At 39.0% G+C, this 24,271-nt stretch overlaps 1 protein-coding gene across 1 annotated transcript in view; it reads left to right on the forward strand.

The window, feature by feature from the left end:
• Positions 1-1,144: 1,144 nt before the first annotated feature.
• The window catches only part of VSIG1 (V-set and immunoglobulin domain containing 1), a 29,866-nt gene continuing 6,739 nt past the window's right edge, over positions 1,145-24,271 (forward strand). Inside the window, exons 1-7 of the mRNA XM_090060077.1 lie at positions 1,145-1,181; positions 4,360-4,520; positions 10,508-10,615; positions 17,861-18,059; positions 19,813-19,968; positions 20,860-20,979; positions 22,290-22,416. Coding sequence (XP_089916203.1) covers positions 1,145-1,181; positions 4,360-4,520; positions 10,508-10,615; positions 17,861-18,059; positions 19,813-19,968; positions 20,860-20,979; positions 22,290-22,416 — 908 coding nt within the window. The remainder of the gene's footprint in view (positions 1,182-4,359; positions 4,521-10,507; positions 10,616-17,860; positions 18,060-19,812; positions 19,969-20,859; positions 20,980-22,289; positions 22,417-24,271) is intronic.

The following is a 24,271-nucleotide window of genomic DNA, read 5'->3' on the forward strand; positions in this document are numbered from 1 at the left end:
CTTGGTAGGCAACTGTTCTTGGCTGTTTAGTGCCTCTGGTGACCCATGAAAAACCATGAGCAATGGTTACAATCCAGTCCCTAAGAGAAGTACCTACATCACAAACACTATGACCACAGTTAGCAATTTTGGCCACATGTCCCAAACAAATGGACCTCCAGTCAGCTGGGGTACTGGCTGTGCTCTTCCTATTTTGTGAAAAAACACAGAATTTCAGATGAGGGATTTATCTGGTATATTAAGGCATTTATATTATTAATTCTTATTCCTGCAGTCAGGAATAGAACCAAGTTCTTCAGCTATTAAAGCCTCTCTGCTAGACCACCCTGTTTTCCTCCTCAGTTATGCAGCTGTCAGTGTTTGTAATAAAGCAGAATGAATTCACAGCACAATTTTCTTATCAGTACTGTGCAAATCCTAGGATTGTAGAGCTGGAAGAAACCTCAGGCTGTTGCCTTATCCACCTAATCTAGTCTAAGGCAGGAGCATCTCTGACTAAACGATCCCAGTCAAGTGCCTGTCTACATGGGTCAAAAGCATTTGCATTTAATTTGTTAAAAAAAAGGGGTGGGGGAAGAGGAGAAAGGGGATCCCTTTGTTTTCCTGCAGAAGTTTCACACTGTTGCAACATGGTATAGCATTTATATTTGAAACCACCCAATAATAGATGCTTGCATTTTTCAAACATACATCCCGTAATCATCATCTCAATACTGCCCATTTTTAAATGCAAATGATGGAATTAAAAGGAAGCAGAGGCCAGATTCTGTCATTTACTCAACTTGCTCTACAAATCATCCCATTGGAATTGGTGGATATATTAATGCAGTCAAGCATTACTGTGGCAAAAGTAAGAATGGCAGAATCTAGCCCACAGAATTTGCAGAATCCTAAGGTTTATTATTAACAAACGCCTCAGTATGCAACGCCCCATGAAATTGTTTCAAATGAACAGTTACTCAGCTACTTTGAGAAAAGCATATATATGATAAAGAAGAGAATGAGAAAGGTGTTGACTTCTTGATATGCGTCTGATAAGGAACACACAAACCCACTTGAAAAAAAAACTGGTTGAGTTTTAGTCTGAGGAACCAGCAGCATCTGGTCTCTTTCCTCTCCAGACTTCAAGATGGTGTTTGCGGCAATGCTGAAGATATTTACAATTATAGCAGCCCTCACAGGTGAGGAAAAATAAAGGAATCAATTGAACGAGAGTTGAACTTGCTTGGCAAAGTAGAATATCAGAAATGTATTTCCAGCTGGAATGAAAATTGTGGCTATGAAGCCAAGGAAAATAGTGTGTGAAATTATAGCATGTTGACTGATACAGGATTTTAGCTTAGGAAACTTTTTTGCTTGCAGATTGTAATTGTATGCTTTGTTATAAATCTAGAAGGGAAAAAGAGCTAGCAGCAGCATTTTCCAGGTGTTTCAAGATTTGGGTTTGTTCCTACTCTTGCCTTGTCATCTCTGGGCAATATGCCTGGGAAATGGCGATTGAGATCCCACCCCACATAGATTTATGCGCATACTGAAAACATGGGACAGTGTCCAGTAATCCCACTCCAAAGGACTTTTCTTGGTCACCAGTTGGAGCCAAGAAAGAACACCTCCCCCCATGAATGTTTCTGGCTTCTGGGGAGTTTTAAATTTTGCCTTCTTATGAGGCTTTGGGACACTGGCCACAGCTAAGGCCGGAAGGTTTTGACTGGGAGGTAGTGCTTCTGCCAGTACTTAGAAAACCCAGATGTTCTGGGCTAGGGGGTTCTACTGATTGACAAATTTGGGGGCCAGGAAAGAATTCTTCTCTAGGTCAGACAGGCATGGATTGTGGCAGATGTTTGCCTTTTCTTAAGATTTTCTAGCATCTTCTGAGCATATATTAACCAACTGGTTCTCTGCTGTTCCAGTAGCAGAGGATTGGCAATGTCCTTATCTCCTCAAAGGCGTTTCCTGGGGTACCTATTCTTTGCATTTTGGATACTGTTCCTTGCAGTTATGGCTGAGGGTTTGAAGTGGTGATCTGGGGGATTTCTTCAGTTAATGATTGGCTGCAAAACAGGTTATTGGACCTGGTTCCCAAGGCCCCTTCCTTTCCTGTAAAGCATCAGATACCACAGGTAGTGCTCAGCATTTTGCAGGAGAAGTTCTTAAAGACAGTGTTTATTCTGGATGTCAAAGAAAAATTTTCAGAAGCTACTTCTGCTAAAGTTTCACAACACAAGTCTATTTTTCTTTTAAATATGGCTTTTTATCATAGAAACAAACATAATGTTATGTTAGTTTTGTGGAACTATTTGATCTAATTTTAAAACTGGACAGAGATTTGAGATGCTAACAGAGCAGCTGTTCAGTAAGAAAGTGAAGGCTGTGTCTGTCATCGGTATGGATCTCTACGACAGCCAGAATCAAGTTAGCAAGCTTACATTTAGTATGTTTCTATTTAGAATTTATTAACTTTGTCTGTAGCAAGGAGATCTCATAGTTATGCCTTAGAGGATCTAAATGGATGAAGTGCTCTGAACAGTGAACCGTGGGCTCAACAGGTCTCTCACACCAAGCATTTTTTATTTATACCAGTTTGTCCCATCAGTGGGACTACTTGCATGAGCCAAGCTTTTTGTTTGAACCTGCACCTTTCACAGCAAAGCTCCCCTGGATTTCACTGATTCAGGATCAGGCTGTTTAGGTCCACTTGTAGATTTAAAATAGTAGAAACTATTTTCCTACTAGCACTGGCTAGAAATAGTCTCACTGATGAACATTACTGGCAGAAGTAGAGCCTCTATGGTTAACAGAACTGATCAGAATGTGAGATTATTTTTTTTCAAAGTGTACTGTTTCACAGAACCCAGAATGTTTTAAGGAGATATATCAATTTTGACTAAATTTGATGGAAAGGCTCATGAGATCCAAGGCCCTCTGGGTCATTTCTGATGAGAGAGTGAGAGCGTGCGAAAATAAGAAGTCTAACCTTTGTCACTGGAAAATAGGATTTTCTGCATAGTGGCAATTTATAAAAACATTTGAAAGATGTTTTGCTCCAGTGCAGAACAAAAACAAATACTGAAATGCTAAAAGTTATTACGGATGTAAGTATTCATCTTCCAGCCAGCTCTAATTGTTAACATCAAAGAGAATATATTAGCCCTAACATCTTGAGTGATATTATTATTTAATGGTATTATTTAGCGATATTAAAATTTGAGCAGAATACTCTACTGATATTAGTGAGGAGTTTTGCCTGTGAATTAATGGTAGTGGTCTATGAGAGGATGCACAAATATTCCACTAAAAGAAGAATGACATTTCAATACAGTCAGGCAAAAGGCAGGGTAGATCTGTACTTTATAAAGTAACTAAATCAGAAAGATATGTAATATAAGATTTCATGAACCTAAAGTACAAATCTACCCTGTCTTCTGCTTGACTTCAGACTTACACAGCTACCTACCTCTCATGTCAATATAATGCCACTATTACTTGTACATGGAACAAGTTCATTACGTTTCCAACACAACATTTTCATCTCAGTGGTTCTTACACAGGTCACTATTAGAGCCTTAAGTTTTCTAGCCCTTTAAGAATGAACATTTGCACCATTAAGCTGTAACTTTAAGATTGGATTGAACAGTATAAAAGAAACTTCAACTCACCAAAGGGTGCTTTTTGCTTCATAATAGTTTTTGATGGATAGATACAGTTCACATTAGTTAGTTGTCTTGTATAATGTTTGGGCCTGATACCATGTGTGATCTAGTTAGATAAAAAGCATAGGATCCTATCCATTGGGTCAACAACACATCAGTTTTCTAAGCAAGAAATGAAGACAGAATCATAGGAAAATATGCAAAAATTATGTTCAAATGGCTGGTTGTTCCTTTCAATTGTAATAGCCAGTTTTAATTGCTTACCACCTATATTTATTTTTTGATGTTCATTGTGTTGGTCTCACATGGCTGAGCTGGATTAAAGAATAGCTTCTCCTATAAGGCAGGGCAGTGCAACTTCAGAGCACCTGGGGGCCACATGCCACACAGGTCACAGGCTGTAGGCCACATACCATGTAGGGAGGGAGTAAAGGTGCCATTCATCAGTGAACAAGGAGCTGGGAAGAGGAATGTCTCCAGATGGAAGGGAAGATATTTCTAGAGAACTCTTATTTTGCTTGCCCAGGGAAATATCTAAAACACCTACAACCACCCCCAGGGGGAAAAAAATCTTCTACATAGTAGAAGAAAGCAATATGTTTCTCCTCAAGGTTTCCGTCATGAAAGGTGGGAATCTAGGGCAACCAAAGTAGTAGTTCTTGGTGTGCTCAGCCCTTATTGATATCTCTTCACTTCTTGTTCCTTGCAGGCCACATCAGCAGTGTTACAGTGACAGTCTCACAAAGCCCAGTGAATGTCACCGTTGGTGGAAATGCCACACTTCTCTGCACTTACACGACATCACAACCTCTGGAAAAACTTTTTATTCAATGGACCTTTTACAATGCCAAGGAGAAGCAACAGAGCACAGTAAGAAGAGATTTGTAATTCACTGTAGTTATTGTCTCTAAGTCCCTATGTAGCTCTTCCACCCAGCGTGTCAGAGGACACCATTACTTTTAATGGACGTCACCTCACACCACCCGTGAGGTAGAGTGGCGTTATTCCTCCTATAAAGCATGAAAAAACAAAATGGCTTGTCCAGACACAAGAAGTCTGTGGTGGAGCACAGAACTTCACCATGGTCTTCAAATCTGGACAATCTGCCCTTCTCGCTGTACAGAGAGGTTGGTACTCTGATATCTTAGGACATTTGAAGGATCTAGACATGGAAAAAAAATTAAATGGGCACCTTACAGCAGGCAACTAGTCTTCCTATTTGATAGGAAAGCTCCCTGACCCATCATAACTCCATGCCTCTGTGAAGCTCCCTTACGGTATCACTCAGTTAAGCCACAGATGCAGTGGCTTGGTAACTAAGTGAGGTGATACTAGGAGGAATTTATTTGTCTTTAAAAGAGCAAAGGACATCTTAACCATTAGTAAGTAGAAAATTTGTCTGGGCACAAGTCCTAGCTGTATTTCTCTACACCTGAAGGCCTCACACAAGCAGCAGTACATTCCACTATTGAAAGCAAGTTTATGCCTGTCCTTCCTCTCTGGACATCGAAATACCAACTCCCTCCCATCCCAGTATGGTGACATGTTTTGTAGGACAACTGCACAGATCCACCCTCCCCACTTCCCTACCACAAGGAGGGGAAAATGTGTGATAGCAGCCTTTGGTAGAAGCCTGGAAACCATTCCTGACTCACGGCATGTACACACACGAACAGGCTGCACCCTTTGATCGTGCCCTGAGTCTAGACTCTCCTCAGGGCTGCTGCAGCGGCCTGCCCATGTTTCAGAGGGCCAGGGAAGGACTTAACATCCTATCAGAGCCTAGCTGCATTCTTGACCTCAAAATATCAGTTAATATGTTTTCTGGGTGGTAAAAGGTAGCTCATCTACTCCCTGCCCCAGTGCAATAATACATATAGGGCTGTATTAGCAGGTGTTTTGTGGGCACCTCTCAATTTTTTAACACATTCATACCAGTCACAGTAGCATTCAGGTTAGCATTTCCTGTTTTATACACACAGATATTATTGTTTTTCATCAATTTTTTCACTACATTAGGTGAATGATATGCAGGAGGTTTACCAGCACCCATGAGTTCATATATTGCACTCAAATCATAAATTATTTTGAGGCACTGTCTTTCTGTATTTGGGTCTTATAAAGAACCTAGTCTATCATTGGCATTAAACAATCACAACAACAGTCATGATAGTAATGTACAAGATTGAAGAATTAGCAGTTTAATATAATATAATAGAACTTGCTAAACTAAAGCATATCACAATAATTTGATAGTTTCTGTATCAGCCATAAGGACAAATAGTGGGCCCAGCCCTACATTCTTTACTCTACTACTTATACCATACACCACTATGAGATATTAACTCCTTGAGTGACTAATTATGTGATTAGTCATTAATATTACTCACACCAGTTGTCCTAGTTTATTCATACAGCATTCACAGAACCCTATTTTATTTGCTGAAGTAAGTTGCATTCACTGTAAATAACACTGTGCAGTACTGTACTGTACCGTACCAGTCCAGATTCTAGCAAAAACCTTGTCCTATGTTCAGGCAGAGAATACAAGTGATTTGCTTAGATGCCACAATCAGTATTTTTGTCGCATTTAATTTCCCAGGATGAAAAATAACACAAAAACTATATTTTCTGTTTGCAAATTAGAAAAAATGAATAGACAGAAGTTCAAATAACTAATCACAGACTGTAGAAGCTAATCAGAACATTTCCAGATATTCAGGAGGGTGGAACCATTTGTAAACGTGGCTAGGAATGAGAAAACACAGCCTAAGGTTCCTAACCATATGAATTTTCTGAATCAGCTGGAAATTTTAAAAGGAATAAATTCATTTTATGTTCCTAAGTGCCAAGGAAACTTCAGTGACCAATCTTCTAAGTGTTTGATCCTTCTGCTTCTGTGCTTTTAACTCCTACCAAAGTCAATGGAAAGTTGTGGTCTTAAAACAGTTTTTCCTACGACTGTCTCTCATAGTCTAACTGAAATAAATTTTTGGTAAATTCATTCCTGTATCTCACACATTTTATAGTATGAATTGTTTTTTCATTAAATAAAGTGGAACCTGGAATGGACACAGGGTGGTACCCTGTAAATCTGTTCTTGCTGAAGTCAGATGCCAGGTCTCCTTTCACATCAGCATGAGCTAGACTTGGTTGTTAGATTCAATCCTCCAAATACTTAAGAAATTTCTATTGACTTAGTGGTCTTACAAGTGTGCCTAAAAATATGCATGTGGATGAAGGCTTTTAGGTTGGGACCTTCAGATAGCCCTGGGATATTGAGCTAGTGTTCAAAACTGCTATACAAACTTGAATAAATGTAATGTAAAATTCACTGTATAAAAGCAAATACTGGAAGGAAAGGACCATGACTATAACCAGTGGATTTTAAGAGAACTATTTGGGACACATACCCTATTTCCAAGAATCTCATTATACTACATTTTTAAAATTAATTTATTTAATATGAAATCAGTCTTAGATGATTTGGGCATTAATTTAATATTAAATTTCACATTATATTTTGATTTTGCTCTGCCACTATTAAAACATGAATTCAGGGCAATTGTGTATATTGTGCCTCTGTTGTTTGTGCACAAACTATGGAAACGGCACTCAAAAATGATTTTATATCTTGACAGACTGGCAAGAGACCATAAAATGCTTGCAGCAGAATGGAGCAATACAGGAACTTATTAAATATATTAGAACTATAGATTGTGTTGGGTATTTTAAGAATTCATAGAATTAACCAAATAATGTAAGATTTAAGTAGAGCTGGCAAAAAAGATTCATCAAAACATAGTCTGATTAGAAGTACCTTTTCTCAACCCTAAATTATTTTTGGGGGAAATTTTTCACTTCATAACAGAAATTTTCTCCAAAAGTGTTGAATAAAAGAATTATGTGCGTTTCAAAAATATTGCAAAAAATACCTGCGCTTTTCACATCAAATATAGTTTTGAGCATCACTATTATATTAGAGAAAGTCAGACATGTTAATACTCTGCTTACACATGTGTAAGGGTTAAAAAAAAATAAAAATTAATTTTATTTGGCCTGAAATGTGTAACAAGCACAAAGAAAATGTCCTCAGCTAATGTAGATCAGCATAACTTTCCCTCTCTGAATGGCACAAAGCTGATTTCTAGCAGCTGAGGATAAGACCTGTTGTCCCGGGTCTGACAAAATAATTGAGCAAATTGAGGGGCAGAGTTTTGCTTATGGGAATCCCAGGCAAAGGTTTAGTATCAAGTCTCTACTGTTTACTACACAACCAGTTGGATAGCACCCCTGAAACTTCTGGCTGCTAATGGGACCCTTGGGAGCTCAGGCCCCAGTGCCAACCCTGGGGCAAATTCTACAGAACTTTAGGATTAATTAAGGCAAATATGTATCATTAAACATTTAATGTTTCAAGCTTAAAGTGTATCACAGTTGCTCTACAGATGCCATGATATCACGTGGAGGGGTTACTGATCTTCTTTTGAAAGTGTCATAGATAAATAAGGCTGGAAGGGACCTCAAGAGATCATTTATTTTGGTGTTTTCATATCCTGCTCTGCAGTGCCACAGGTGTTAAAGAGTTAAAAGCAGTGGCAGTTAAACAGAAGGTGAAATACCACAAAAGCTGCACATAGACAATGCATGAGTAGAAAAGTAGCAAGCAGCAGAACAACAGGTGTTAGCAATGATAATTTTATTTAAAAACAGCTAAATATGAAATTTGAATATGATTCTTTCTTGCTAATTAGGCCATAGCAAAATGCAAAATCCAGCCTTGTTTTTATCATAGTAAGTGCTGTGCAGTATGCACATTGGTCTCAGCAGTGTATCAGAGACAAAATTACTGTTATTTATAGTTTCAATACAAAAATGCTGACCACGTTTGAACCAAGTACTATAAATATACAATTAATGAGGCAAAATGGTTTTGAATCCTTTTTACTCTCTATTTACCCTAACCACTAAGATTTTACAATGGAGATGGTCTGAAATTAGAAAGTGGTTAATACCATTTTGATTCTAATTAATTCTAATTCATTCTAAAAATTAGAAAATAGCGCTTTACCAACATGCATTACTAAAGTTATCCTCATTTTACAGAGGGAAAGCCGAGTCATAGACTGGCTTTGGTTTCCATATCAATTGGTATCCCTGACATACATATTACTTTAGGGTAGTTAATTAACCCCAGTCCTGCAGAGGCTTTTTCCCATGCTTACTTTTATAAACTGAAAGAAGTCCCATTGACTTCAACATTAAAAGTGCATGGATAATGGTTTGAGGGATTGAAGCCTGATGTCCCGATCCTGCAGCTGACTCTGCCTAGGCAGGGCAAGTTCTGCCCTTACAGAGCTAATCACAAGGTCAGGCCTGAAACTGACACTATTAATTATCCAATAATAGCCAGGAGCTAAATCAACTATGTTGATTCTTGTTGAAATATTTTGCAAAATTTCAAGCTTGAATATTTGCAAGTGATGACATCTCAATTAGATCTGTAAAGATGCTGGTTAAGGATCAGAATGGGAAGAATTTGTATAGCAAATAAAATGAATCGCAGCTTATATTTCTATTAAAGATCAACTTTTCAACCTGAAACATCCCAATATTTTTCCCCACACGCCAACTATCTATGAACATCAACACTACAGCAAAGCCATTTTTGAGGTGAAGGGAGCAGCCAAGTGGTGCAATACTATGCTATGTAACATTTGAGAAGGGGAAGTTTTGGTCCAAGACATTGGAACACATGAACAGGAGTTAGAGTTGTTCATTTTAGGGCTCTTTCAGGAGTGTTGGGTTTACATGCAAAATATGGGGAGCAAAAATTTCTTCAAGGATCAGAAGATGGCAACAGTTGCAGCCAGGTCTCCCAAGAAGCCCTAGGGATCCTTCAAAGGCCCTGTCATAGGTTCCAACTAAGAAACTGACACAGCATTCTCTGTACAGCTTCCTAATATTGCCCTTTGATAGTATGAAGAGCTCTCTCCCTAGCCTCAAGAGACAGGCCTAACGGGCTAGACATGTGGCATTCACAGTTCTATCAGGTCCAGCCCAGGAAGCGAGAGACACTCTGAGAAACCGAACCAATGCGTCTCATGTAGCACAGAAGAGTACTTACCATTTGGCTGTCTGAATCATGAGAGCATTCCTTTTGGGTGAAACCCATTTTTTAAATGAAGCCTGACTGCCACCCACTTTTTCATCATCATACCTGTGAGATTCAGATGAGGGAGCTGGTACCATAAGATACTTTGTTTTCACAAAAAAATACGACCAATTTCATAATGTGATATGTAGGATGAGATCTGGATCTCAATTATACCTGTACCCATCTGGGAGAACTCCACCAATGCTAACTTGATTATTCCATACTGGCACAGTCCTAACCAATTCCATGACATCAGTGGAAATATCCCAGGCTGGCACTGGTGTGACTGACGTTTGAATCTGACACCTAAACAATGGGGAAGTGAACTATGGTCCTGAAAACGGAGAACTGCAAAAGGACAAAGGGTACAAAAGACTGGAAGAAAGTGGCAAGCAGGTCTTAACTGCTGTACTTGGAAGCAAATAGTTACATTTTCTACTTAGTGTATGGAATTGTATAGATAACTTAAAAAAAATTAGAATGGACCCTCAGCCTATAGCTTGCTGAAGAAGTAGCAAGAAACAAGGGTACTACATTCTCTTTGCAAACTTCATTGACTTCATTGCACATGTACCCTCTAACAACTCTAACACTACCAAGTTCTTTAGAGCAGCTGTATCGAGTGTGTGCTCTTTACTTGCGGGTGAATGTTCCAAGTCACATTAAACTCTCAGACCAGCACCTTTTTACTCAAATACAGCGTTCCCCGTGCCGCAATATTCAGAGTATGGATGAAAAGTCAGTCAGTGGTTGTCAAAAGATGGTGTATGTGACAGATGCACGGGGAAGATGTAGCTGGAGACATCAGGTAAGAAAAAACCCCATGAACTTAAAGAGAACTGCATGGTTTCATTTCTCTTACCAGCACAGAGCTAGTCAAAATAGTATTTTGTACTGACATCCTTGTGCTGATGCATGAACTGAGATGAAATAAAAGCAGGTGGCCCTTCTAAAGTTTTCAATCAAACCCTGATGTTTATGGCAGGAAAAAGTTACTTTAATTAAATTTTAATTTTTTCTCAGCAACTTTTCCATGTGGCTGGATGAGTGTCTTGACCACCTCATATTCTACCCAAGGAGGGAAACTACATACCAACAGCCTCATTGCTGAGACCGAGCAAGCAGGGCTTGAATTCAGATCACTCCTATAGGAATAGCACAATTCCTAAGTTTTTGCATCTGAATTCTACTTATACTCTAAAGTTTTCCTCTTATTGTTGATGGGCCTTAAAAGTTGGTATGTATTTTAAAGCAGCATGGTTTGAAATATTAAAAGGGCGAAAGGTACAATTCATGAAATTATTCATTGAAGCTCTATCAGTAAGAACATAACCAATTCTTGAATAAGAATTGAGGGAATGAAAATTGCGTCATCTAAATTTAAAGCTTTTGGAGGAATTCTCATCTAGGAACTGTTTTATGGCTCGAGCTCCTGTATCTAAACTTACCCCTTTTTGATCTATCCAGTGGCCTTAATGCACTGTTTAAATCCCAAGTACTCCTGGATGAGTTTCTTTCATTTCTTGCATGATTTTGGAAAGTTTCTACTATACAAATTGTAGCAAGTTTGCATTAGGAACAGAATATTCACAAGAGTGACTACATATTCCCCTATCAGGCATCTAGCCTTGAGGAATGTCTTCTTCATCTTGTCTTGACAACAGAAATGAGGGACACAGAAGTACTCAAACATGAATGCAGAATTGATTTCCCTTAATTATCCACAATAGCAATCCATTGTTCTACCTCCAGTTCACATGCCTCTCCAATTTCCTTTGACCTCAATGGGATTTTTACCATCAAATCTAGTAGGTACCAATTCAATGACAGCATCTAATGAAGTACACTCAGACTCACAAAAGCTTACGCAGCTCAAATTTAGTTAATCTATAATGTGTATTTCTACCCTGCCTTCACCCAATGTTCAATAGCAATAGTTAAAAGGCCTGCATAGCTAGTGTGTAAGGGAAGCATGAGTAAACTTGATGCACTGTAGACATTTCTCAGTAGCAGTGCAGCCCCATGAACGAGCTTTTTGGTCTTTTGATTGTGAAGTGACTTGATCCATAACTGTTTAACAGTTGCACCAGTTAAAGCTACCTGAAGTGTGCTTAATTCCATATTTTTCTGTAGGTTTCTATCTCCTCTTTTTGTTCTTGACCATTGTCTTTTAATACTCCCAATTTGCCAATGTGCAGTTGTGACAAGAAGACTGCAGTCATTATTTTCTTCAATTAGCCCACATAAAAATTGCAGCAATGCAAAATATAAGTTTCCTGTCATTGCCAAGCAGATCAGTCTATATAAAAATGCATGAAAAGAAGCTCTATTTGGCAAAAGGTTTTGGTGCCAGATGATGGAACTCAAGGGAGCTAGTCTGGATTAACACTACATAAGTGGCTACCGAATCTTGGCCTTTAATTAGCTGTTACTATGTGCAAAGCTAAATGTGTTTTTCCTTTACTGTTCCAGATGTTTAAAAACTTAGTCCTAGGGGTGATCTGATGGCATCAGAATGGTAGGGATGGTAACATGGTTCCGTTCTGCATTTAACTCTGTGTGAAAAAGAATCTAGTGAAGCAATTAGAGAAAATGCTAGTGGTAGAAGGGGATGAAAACAGCCACATAGATGGGCTTTCTGAACACTTGATACCAAAGGTCTGAAGAGAGTGGCTTTAGTGCCATAGACTGAAATAAGAGGGCACCAACACAGCAACAGCAGTGTTCCAGCACTGCATCCTTTTATAGGAGCTGATGTAGCAAAGAGTTGAATATGACAAAAAAGGATACCCAAAAGAGGTAATGTCCTCAAGAAGGCCCTGAGTTAGGAAATTTAGAATACTTGTGGATTAGATGTGGGACAGTATAAGGATTTAGCCCAGACTAGGATGAAGAATCCTTATTGGTAAAGCTACAAATAAAAATAGAGCCACTGGGCTTTTATTCTGACAACTATAGCATACACTTCTCAATGTCATTCTGTTCCCTCTGTAATGCCATTCTGTTCTCTAGACTTCCCAAATTTGTTTCATTAGTGCACATCATTCACACACTTCTACTTTCTGTGCCAATCATTAATAAAAATACTAATGAAAATTAGTCCCAAAACTAGTCCTTAAGGAACTCTGTTGGGAATTACTATCCACCCCAGTACTTCCCTTTCAACATGACTTGCTGTCATCTCCCCTTTGGCCTGTTCCTTACCCACCTTACAGTTGTACAAATTCATACATTTTCCAGCTTTACTAATAATGTCCATATGGAAAATCTTTACTGAAATCTAGTCAGGTTACATCTACTGATGCTGTGCATCTAGAATATCATCAGTTTTATCAAAGACAAACATTGGACTAGACTGGCACATTTTACTTTTAGGAGCCCAAGCTGCAATTTATACCATTCTCCAATTAGTGCCATGTCTTTAGTCAGCCATTCCTGAAAATCTGTTCAAGGCTTTGCACGTTATGGAAGTCAGATTTAAAAGATCTGCAGTTACCTGGCTCATTCCTGCTTTCCCTTCTTAAATACAGGTATTTACTATTTTTCAGTCACATGTTACTTGGCCTCACAGGGTAGATTTAATAAAATAATTCCTACCTGACCTGTGATTTCCTATGCCAGAACTCTGGGAAATCAATTATCGATACCCCTGATGCAAGAAACTACAGCTCTTTTAGGGTTTGGGATTTTTTTGGATGTAGCGACTATCTTTTCCACTCCAGTTCCAATTAGTATTCTAATCTTGCCCCAGGATTGGGCATCATTATCCTTATTAAAATTTGAGGCAGAGTGTTCATTTAGTTTCTGAGCTGTATCTACGTTATCTTTAATCTCTACCTTATACTCATGGCACAGCTACACTGAAACCACTAAACTAGCTCAAGACCATAAAAGCAAAAATCTACTAACTGCTGTAGAACTTATAAACAACATGGTAACAGGTGTCTTGGATGTTATGCCCATGCTCTCTGCTGAACTTATCAGTTTCCTTAGATCTGTCACAGGCTCCTTACAGCTGGAGAAAGAGAGCAACTGTTATATAAACCCTGTTTGCTGAAACCAAAAATGTTTTTTGGGGGGCAGTGGGGGAAGTGACCCCTTTTCTCAAAGCAACAAGGCCACTTTTCTCTGTATCTTCTTTTTTAAATACTCAGAGGTTTCTGACACTAGAACAAAGTAAAATGAAAACAAAGAGCCAGATGTTGTTTGCTGCCTTTGGACCTCCTATATCCTGCTTAGCCCCTCTGAATAGCAGCCATCAAGGGCTACAGTGCTAGGCAAGAATTGCTGAAAAACAGCAAAATGTGAAGGTGTCTCCTTCTCCCCCATCCCAGCACTAATTTTACAAGGTAAGAGCCCAAAGTATTACCTTTCTACTTTTGAACAGAACCTGGACCATTTGAATAAACACTAGTCGCAAGCACCTGCCACACTAGATACATTATACAATGAACTGGTTAACTGCACAATAAATTTAAACCAGCCACACATACAAAGTAATTATCATACCATAAACGTATCTATCCAGCTATAAAGAGAACCAACCAGCTACAAAGTTGGTGCTTGAAAATATGTAACAATTTTATAGCTGGTTTCTGTGCAGCTTGATTTTGAACCAAGGCAGGGCACTCTGTTTGCAACAGCAGATTCAAGAGAGTTGCACAAGTGCAGCTAAGAGCTACATTCAGTCAATTAATATGTGGTTTGTAGACAACTGAACTTCCTGGTACAGTTTGTCAGAAATTCATTTTTAACATGGATTTTTACTGAAACAGAAATTTCTGCCATAATTGTCCAATTTGGAATAAATATTGGCTTTTTTACCCCAATGGAGAAGTTTGGGGGCAGGGGAGAGGAAAAAAAGGTTAGCTAACAATGTTCTTTTAGCCAGTGAAACCAAAAATTTTGCCCAGGCATTAGATTTTTAGTTTTAAGCAATTAAAAATAAAAATAAATCCAAGTTTTCCCATTTGTTATTTTTTGGGGGAAAGTCTTTTGTACAGGCATGATCACAAAAAATGTTGATGGATACGTTTACCAGGAATAAAATAGGACCAGTTGTACAACGTTGCTACAATAGCAATGTAACACCAAATTGTGTCCTGCTCACCTTAAAAGGAGTAGCAGAGCCACAGATCTCAAGGGTTAAATAGGCCATGATGCAGACTGAAATTAAGTCTTGCAAAGATTTGCATTTCAGATTTGCTCCCTGCATGACAGATGTGAGGACTCTGCAAAGAAAAATACAAGGACTTTGCCTTAAAAATGCAATTTTGAAACAAAGCAAAAACTACTGATTTGAAATGAATTTAAAATCAGCAGTAAAGCTGCAGCATACTACTCCAAACATGAGATGTTAAATGTTTCCTGTGTACTAGAAGCCAGTCAGACCTTTGGGACAAAATATATATTTTGCAATTAACAACATCATTACTCAGTGTTCACAACTTACCTTCAGGCAATAAACAACATAGCTGCTGAGGTGAGCATGTAAGAAGCATTGAACAGAATTGGATCTACAGCCAAGCCAAATTAATTGCTCTAGGGTGTTCTGTTTCATTGTACAAAAATGGAAAGTGTTTATTCAAATCTGCAACGAAAAATAAATATTCTCATCTCTTTAGACACCTGTCCTTGATTTTTCAGTGCACATAAAACATTTCCTTTGTATGCGTTTAGATAGAAGATAAAGCACAGAATATTAGCTTTCCAAAGCACTGCATAGAGGATCAGCTACACAGTCTGGACTGACTTCAATGGAGCTCGACTGTTACGCCACACCCAGATGTAGCATTTTTTTCATGTTTATCATGGGGGATATTGGCTTATGCCCAAGGAAGACTAAATGAGTGCACAGTATGGACAAGTGTAAAGTATGCCAATACAGTATTCAGAGGGGGCAGTTTCTGATATGATTTATACTTGTGTAAATTCTAAGCATTTCTGAGGCCAACTGAGAACAGAATTTAGCCTTTTTAAACACTCGAGCATGCTGGCCTGAACATTTGCGGCAATGAAAGAATACCTGTTTAACTGAGAACAAGATCAAACCCATTCCCACTGGAGATAGGCCTGAAACCCAAAAACAACCCAAACACCGTCAAACTTTAGAAATGTTAGGATTTAGATTCAATGTGCAATCTTTCAATGTAGGTCCCTCTCTAGATATTAGTAGGTGTGGGAGTAGGGCTGCCTCTTACAGCCCAGCAGACTGTTGATAGACTCTCTAGTGCTACTGCTGGTTTTCTAAACTAGTCAGATGATCAATGCTGATTAAGAGACCCCTGACTCTCTAGTGCATTTTCTTTCTGAAACTCTTTTGTTTAGAGAGCTCAAGCTGGAAAAACACATACTTGCCAAGAAGTTGTATGCATGGTACCAAAACTTAAAAATTATGTCCTATGAGACAGGTGCAGAGGTTCTTTCTGCATCAGCACTGCAGAATCAGGACTCAAAACCTAGTGATGTCCAGATTCCCTGTTCACTGCTACTTTTTCCTTACAGTTCTTTTTTGACCTGGAAAATTTAACAGCTTTGAATATATACTATTTTGCATTTGTATTTTTTTTTTTTTAGGGAGACCATCATAAATGCAGACTCACAGACTGTCTCTTTGTGGTTTGGGAAGTGTTAGTCTGGAAGCAAGTTCTTCTTGCCTCTGAATAGTGAACAAAACCATAGTTTCATAGTAGTTTGGGGTCAGAAGGGACCCTGCACAGATCACCTAGTCTGACCCCCCACCACTGGCAGAAGCACATGCTGGGATCACACAACCCCAGACAGAGAAGTTATAAGGAGTCAGAAAAGAGGACAAAATGTTTTATATATGTACATCAATATTTTTGGAGACAGATGTAACATCAGTTACAGAGTTTTAAATTCTAGGCTCCCATATGAATAAGATGACTTTTCACAGGCACATTAGCCAAGAGGAAATGGCAATTATCAGGCCTCAGGCTTCAGGAACTGCACATGGGATTAGAAGAACTTCCCCTTCTAGGGGACAGCATTGGAAAACGAAGATAATGAATATTTTTACAGCCTCTACCACCGGACCATAACTGCCTGTTGCAGTATAACAATTACTGCACTGATCTTAGCGACCACAGCTCACCTAATGAGAAAAAGAATATTATAAAAACAAGATCAGCAAAATTACCTCATCTACACTATAGGAAGGCTCTGTGCTCACTTTTCTTCCTATTCGCCCCCTATATTCCCTACCTGTGCTCACTGCTGCTCAGTCAACATCTTGTTAAGGTGCACATGTACAAACATTTTAATCTCAAAGTTCTGTGCATGGCCTGCCTGACATGGTGGGGAGTGTTAAGCAGCAACCTATTTTCACTCTCACTTTCTGTGCTGTTCTCTGCCTGACAATGCCAGGACTTTAAAAACTGTTTCAAATGAAGAATAGACCCTTTAGGCTGAGATTCTGACCGCACTGACATGAATTAAACTACTGCCATTAACTTCAGGAATGGGAGTGGGGGTGCAGAATGTCACTGTTATTGTCTTTTACGTCTTTTAAAAGCTGGATGGGAGATGCTGTTGTATTAAGGTTAGTGTAAGAAATGATAATATAAGGAGGTGCCATTGCACAGCAGGAAACTTGAGTCTAGGATTTGACCTTCATTTACAAATTTTTATCATTGCTTTAGCCAACCATACTTCTGCAGTTTTGGGGTGTGGCTTGCTGTAAGCTAACAATGATTTCTAGATAACATTACCTAAAGACTTCAGTCAACACTGGATTAGGGTGTAGAAGTGCTTATCTACTGATCAGCAAAATAAGCTTATTATGCTTAATGCCTGGGGATTCATAGTATTAGCTAAAAGCAGCTTGAAATCTTTGGGAGAAACAAAAAAGAAAAAGAAAAAACAAATTTTATGAAAGTACAGTATGGCTTTAATCAGTTTTCTTGATTGTATGGAAATTTGACATAAGGAAGGTTTGTTTCTCCAAAAATTCCACTTGTATTTAAGAGCTTACCAAACAAAAAGGCAGTTAGCACTCTTTGATATTTAACTAACACTTGATTTTCTGTCACAGATCTATTTTTATCAGGGTGGACAGTCGTACGAATATGGAAAATTTCAGAATAGGATCACAGCTGCAACAAACCCAGGAAACGCATCAATAACAATCTCTAACATGCAGCCCTCAGATACAGGCCTCTATAACTGTGAAGTTCTCAACCCACAAGATCCAAATGGACAGAACCAAAAGTCAGTGGTCGTCAGGGTACTAGGTAATTTATCTTTTCATTCTGTTTGTTATATTGTAGCATTGCTGCTTTACTGCATGGTGTCAAATTCAGGCTTTAAAAATGCTCTAAGGGAAATATGTGATTGGGGGTGAGGAGGCATGATTGGGGGTACAGGGAAATTAGCACCCAAGAACAGTGGCTGGCAGTGTTTTTTGGTGGTGGGCTAGAATAACTCAGTTCAGGTCTAAGGACATTGCTGCTGTGACTTCTCCCTGCCACCTGGCTGGGGCACTAGTGAAGCCTCCTACCAACAGAACAAAGACCCCTGGCTCTGCAGGCTGAATCCAGTCCACATGCTGCAGATTCCCAATGTGACTTAGGGACATAAGAAATGCCAGACTAGGTCAGATGACAGATTCATCTAGCCCAGCATCCTCTCCTTTACAGTGGCAGAGACTTCTTGGTCTATTAGCACAGCATGTTCTCTGGACATGTATATTCCTTTACTTGGCGATATACTAAAACACTCAAAGTAAAGAAGCAGGACTTGTTTCTAAATTGACACCAAATAAATTATTCTTGTATATCCAGAACCTGTCCTGGTTTTGAGCTCCCAGAAAAGCCAAACACCATCTGAGCTGCCTCCTCTTAGCACATGGAACCTCTCAGTCCTGACCTGGTCATCATTAAAGAAGCCTTTAAAATCATTTAGAGTTAGGCCTGTCTACAGGCCAATGTGGACAAGCATAACCACTGCTTCCAAATATTACTTTTGGGATAGCTGGGCCTGGGTTTTAGAGAAAAGACCAACATTTTAAGACTTGAGACACTAAAGTAGCTGTGTAAATCAGGCCAACCGTGAAATCAGTTTTAGGCCTCCACACGTAAAAATATTTGGTATGGATGACTTGTCTAAGGCCACAAGGATGGTCATTGGTTGAATTTAAGCTGCTTCTCCCATATACTATGAACAACTCTAACACTACCCTTCTATTAAAAGCAAGTCACAAGACCCCTAGTCACAAACTGAGCTCTATTCTGTGTTTTGTGCAGCCCTAACATCAAGGGGAAGAAACCAATTAATTCAACCATTAACAAACAGCTAAACAAGTATGAAAAGCAATGGAATGGGACAAATCTGACTTGCTAGCAAGACAGATGTTAGTACCAGTCTCACCTTACAACTCTCCACCTGCTCTTTAAATAGGTGTGTGGTCTGTTTGGCTAATGGACCAATGCCCAAGCAAGGGCATATTAGAAAACTGTTCCAGCCGTAGCATTTGCCTATCCAGCACAGACCAAAACCAAACCCGAGATGGAAAGAAATGCACAGGGAAAAAAAAAAAGATTAACAGCATGGATATTAAAAATGTCTTTAAAAAGAACATTTGCAAATATTACTGCACTGCATAATAATAATGAACATATATGCAAGTATGACTCATGACTTAAATAGGACATTGTAGCTATCACTTGAAAGAAAGAAAAAAAAACCACTCCTGTAGGCAAAAACTAGACTACGTGTATCCCAGGTGTAATTCTACCGCAGTTAAGATGCAGACCTATTACAATATGCGTAAATTGAGTTAGAATTAAGTGGACAATACAACCAAGCTAACTGTGGGGGGCAGACCTGTAAGCTATCCATTATACTGGTAGAAATCCAGAACATCATTCAAGTCTATTAATCAACCCTAGGTTTATACAGACATAGCAACTGATGTTTGGTCAAGCAGAATTCTAGCCCAGAATTTCTAACTATGACGTATTTGCATTTTCTGCTGTTATTTTACAGTCAAACCTTCACAGCCCCTCTGCAGTATACAGGGAACACCAGAGCCCAATCGTGTAATTTCTCTCGCCTGTCATTCACAAGAAGGGATGCCTCCTCCTACATACCAGTGGCAGAGACTGTCAGGGAATACCATCAAACCTGTGAGAGAACAATACAGTGAGTAACCACAGAGGGCCAGTTTGGGACATTAAAAACTGGGTGTGTGATAGCCAGTCTCCATACTCTTTTCTGTATACAGCATAGAGAGCAGGTCCTTCCCTGTATGCTCCAAAAATCACAAATCTAAATTTATTTTGACCTACCAAAATTTACTAACAGCCATAAAAACGTGCTGTCTTTGTGTTCTTGATTGCTGGAGAAAGTATTGCCGATTGTTTCAAAACATTTTGAAACATGTATCAAAAAAATCAGACTTATAATAACTACCTTTATAATATTAAGATAGTTTAATTCTTTACTCCTTCACCTTGGAGATGAAATAAAACTTAATTCAATTTGTAATATCACATTTGGAAAACACATAAGCATATGTAAAACTTTACCCACAGAAAAGGTCAGTTGACTTCAATATTAATGATCTGAGTAAAATTAGACACTTGCTTCTGTGTATTCAGGATAGAGGCCTCGTCTTCAAGCACTAATGCAGATTTGTCTGTAAAATGTTATAATGACTTTTCAAGGAAGAAATGCAGTTTTTAAAGAAAACCCTTAATTTAAATGTTGTTGTAGCTGTGATAGTCAAGAAAATGACCAAAGCGTTTGATGCCACTGCCCAAACGTCCAGAGTCTTTGGAGATTTCAGAGATTAAGTGTCCTTCCTCAGGTGACACTGATGCATGAAAGCTTGATCAACAGCTCTCCTAACTATAGTTAGTCCAGTAAAAGATACCACAAAAAAATGCCTTACCTCACATAAATGAAGTAACAAATTTATGATACAAACCTTAGCTCATCTTGCAATAGTTATCGCTCTTATTCATGTCTTAATAACTGATTCCCTTGATACCACACATGCATGAATTTATGTGCATAATTTACCTGTCACAGATCCAGAAACTGGGCTGCTTATTATTGGAAATCTCACTACCTTTGAAACAGGATACTACCACTGCATTGCCAGTAACATCCTGGGAAACAGCAGCTGTCAACTTGACCTGACTGCAACCCGTGAGTTGAACATATACCAAAGTCATTTCTGTGCAGCATAATCAGTTGGCAATAAATCCTCACTTTTTAAAAAGGTAGATTACTTTGAAATCAGAATGGGTTGCTGGTAGGCAGGAGTTCCTGAGTTCTCACCCCAGCTCTTACCAAGGAATTGCAGGGATTTAAGCAAGTCAGACTGCATGATTCAGCATGTAAAATGGCATTGCTAACATATATTTAGCAACATACCTTCCAAGTGTATTGTGAGGATTAATTAACATGTGCAGCTACTTTGAGCATACAAAACACTACACAAGTGATGATGTAATGGAATATCTCTGGCTATGTCTTAGACTGAATCCAAGATTTCTTGGCTTAAAACAGCTTGAGTTTCTTCTGGTTTAAAAGGCACAGCTTAGACTGAAGGCTGCATCAGCCCCATAAATTTTCACGAGGTATGGTCAGTGAGTAAGCATAAATTATTCAAACCCCTGGCTGGGAAAAACTGGTCTTTAACATCAGAGATCAACTCCAAATAAATAGATATCCAGTTCAGACGGCATTCCAAACTGCTACATCCTTTGGTAAATAACAGGCATTAGGAATTGAATGTGGACCCTCTGACTTAAAAAACAAAACAAAACCCCAAGAACCTCTAACTAGCTTTCATCAAACAGACCCAGATCTTGAGTCTACTTGGCTTTACAATGACATACCCACGCACTCTGCTCTGACTAGAGCATTTCAGTGATGTTTGTAGAGTTGTACAGCAATGTACTGGTGTGACACTAGAATACCTGTGGCCAACCAGAGCTGTGTGTAAAATGTTCACTAAGTTAAATCAATACAATTGAACATTTTGAAAACCAACCAATAGGCCTTGAAATGATTCCTCTCTTACTTGGTGGTCTCTTACCTGAAAAATTTGCTTTGGAAAAGGAAATGCACAGGGAGAACGTTAACTTTGTTGTTTGCAACTATTTCTTCATGAAAAACAAAAATAGCATCCATCGGGATCACAAGTGGTCAGAGGATCAACCCAGAACTAAAGCACCAATTGCAAGGGTCAGAGAGCAAACAATATTGTCAAATAGTAAGACAAGCATCCGCTCATCTTCCTGTGCTGAGCTAAAACTAGCATTATGGGGTCATATACCTAACAGCAAGGGGTCAAAACACAGCAAAAAGCTGATTTTCTCTCTCCTATATGATTTTACTTTCTTGGAAGCACACACTCTAGATCTCTTCTTTCCATCTACTATCTCCTTGACAAGATTATTACTGCATCAATGATGCCTTAAAATTAATGTTGTGCATGTGCTTCTTGTCAGACTCGGAAGGAAGTATCATTGCTGGAGCATTAATTGGAGCAATACTGGCAGCTGCTGTTATCTGCATTATTGTCTGGGTTTTAACCAAAAAGGAGAAGAAAAAGAAGGCAACAATTAATGAAATGCAGTAAGAATTTCCATTTGCTTGATTCGGAGGCTAGCATTCCTTTCAAACCCTCTAAAGCTGTGATGGGAGATGCGGATTCAAAGCATTACTTAGAGGCAGCTGATATCTCTTTGAGGCTAAATAATACCCCATTATTACACAGGTCTATCACATAACAGTGTCTGAAAAACTACAGGCTTTATTTTCTTAAGTAATAAGGGAAAACAGTGACACCTTGGAAAAGCAGCATGTGAGTTAATTCAGACTTGATAGAAGTCAGTGGAGGGCAGGTACGAGTTTGGTCAAACACAACAGAACTACACCTTGGATTCAGACCAGTGGTTTTCAACCTGTGACCTGCAGACCCCTTGAGGGTCTACAGATTATGTCTAAGGGGTCCGTGAAAGATGACTATGATCAATAAAAAGTACATGAATACTCACACTTAGAATTCAAACGGTTTTGCACTGCCATTCAAATTTTCAAAGGAGTCTGCACCTCCATTCAAAATTTTTTAGGGGTCTGAAAATTAAAGAAGGTTGAAAACTACTGATCGAAACAAAGGAGACCTGAGCTTTATTCCTGTTTGACCTTGGACAAAGCTCTCACTCTGGCAACAAACACATTTATCCCAGGAGAACCATTTTTCCTGGAATAAAGTGTGATCATTCAGATGTCCATGTTCTAGGAAAAACTCTAAAAAGCTTCATGGCATAAGAGGTGTTAAGCTAGGTCCAGAGTATCACAATGGATCTAAATGGCTGTCCAAGTTTGTATAATTGAATCAGTAGCAGAAAAACAGCAATTCATTCAACTGCTCTCTAAACTCTGACTGTGTGTACGTGTGTGTGTACGTGTACATATATATATAAAACCCTTCTGGTCAGAGTTTAGAGAGCAGTTGAATGAACTGCTGTTTTTCATATTATATACATATACACACATATGTCACAGTTCATTCAACTGCTCTCTAAACTCTGACCAGAAGGGACATGGACACACACATGGTAATTCCAGAACTTTTCTGCTCGAGTACAAATACAGGCACAACTGGTTCTGGGATAAATGCAGTATCTGTTCCCGGCTCCTGTGCTTCAGGTGCCCATCTCTATTATCTTGTCTATTTAGAGATATCTTCAGGACAGATACTGCTTCTCATTATAGGAGTAATGCCAAGCACAGTGGGACCCTGAGAAGTTTCATGGACCCACATGCAGATATTAGAGCTGGAAGAGATTATTAGGTTGTCTAGTTTGACTATCTGCATAACATGAGGCAACTCCAGGGCTCTGTACTGAACCCCAGAGCTTGGCTAAGGCATCTCCCCCAAAAAGCCAGAGAGCCTTGACTAGGACTAGGACATCAAGATGAAGAAAATCCACTACTCCCCTGGATAAGATGCTTCAGTGGCAGTCACCCTCACTATTAAGCATTTGTGCTCATTTCCCACATAAAATCGACCTTAACTTCCACCTTTGTGCCTGCTCCTTGTTACTTTTCTCAGCTAGTTTCAAAAGCCCTTTACTACCCCTTATTTTCCATTTGTGAAGCTGCTTATGCATATTAATCAAGTCACTGCTCAGTCTTCTCCTTGATAAACTTAACAGATTAAGTTGCTCAAGTCTCTGTCAAGTATTTTCTTCCAGAACTTGAATAATTGTTGTACTTTTCCTTCAGCTTTTCTAATTATTCAGCATCTTGTTTTTAAAATGTAGATACCAGAACTGTCTGTAGCATCTCAGTAGACTCAAAGCCACTGTCTAGATAATAGTAAATTTCCAATTCCCATTTACTACTCCCTAGCTTGTTCACCTCAGGTGGTATTGGCCATGTTTGCCACAGCACATGATCCAGACCCCTCCAACCACCTCATTTA

The sequence above is a fragment of the Crocodylus siamensis genome, chromosome 8, assembly GCF_052110815.1.
Source record: "Crocodylus siamensis isolate JL-2025a chromosome 8, ASM5211081v1, whole genome shotgun sequence".
Taxonomy (NCBI): Eukaryota; Metazoa; Chordata; order Crocodylia; family Crocodylidae; genus Crocodylus; species Crocodylus siamensis.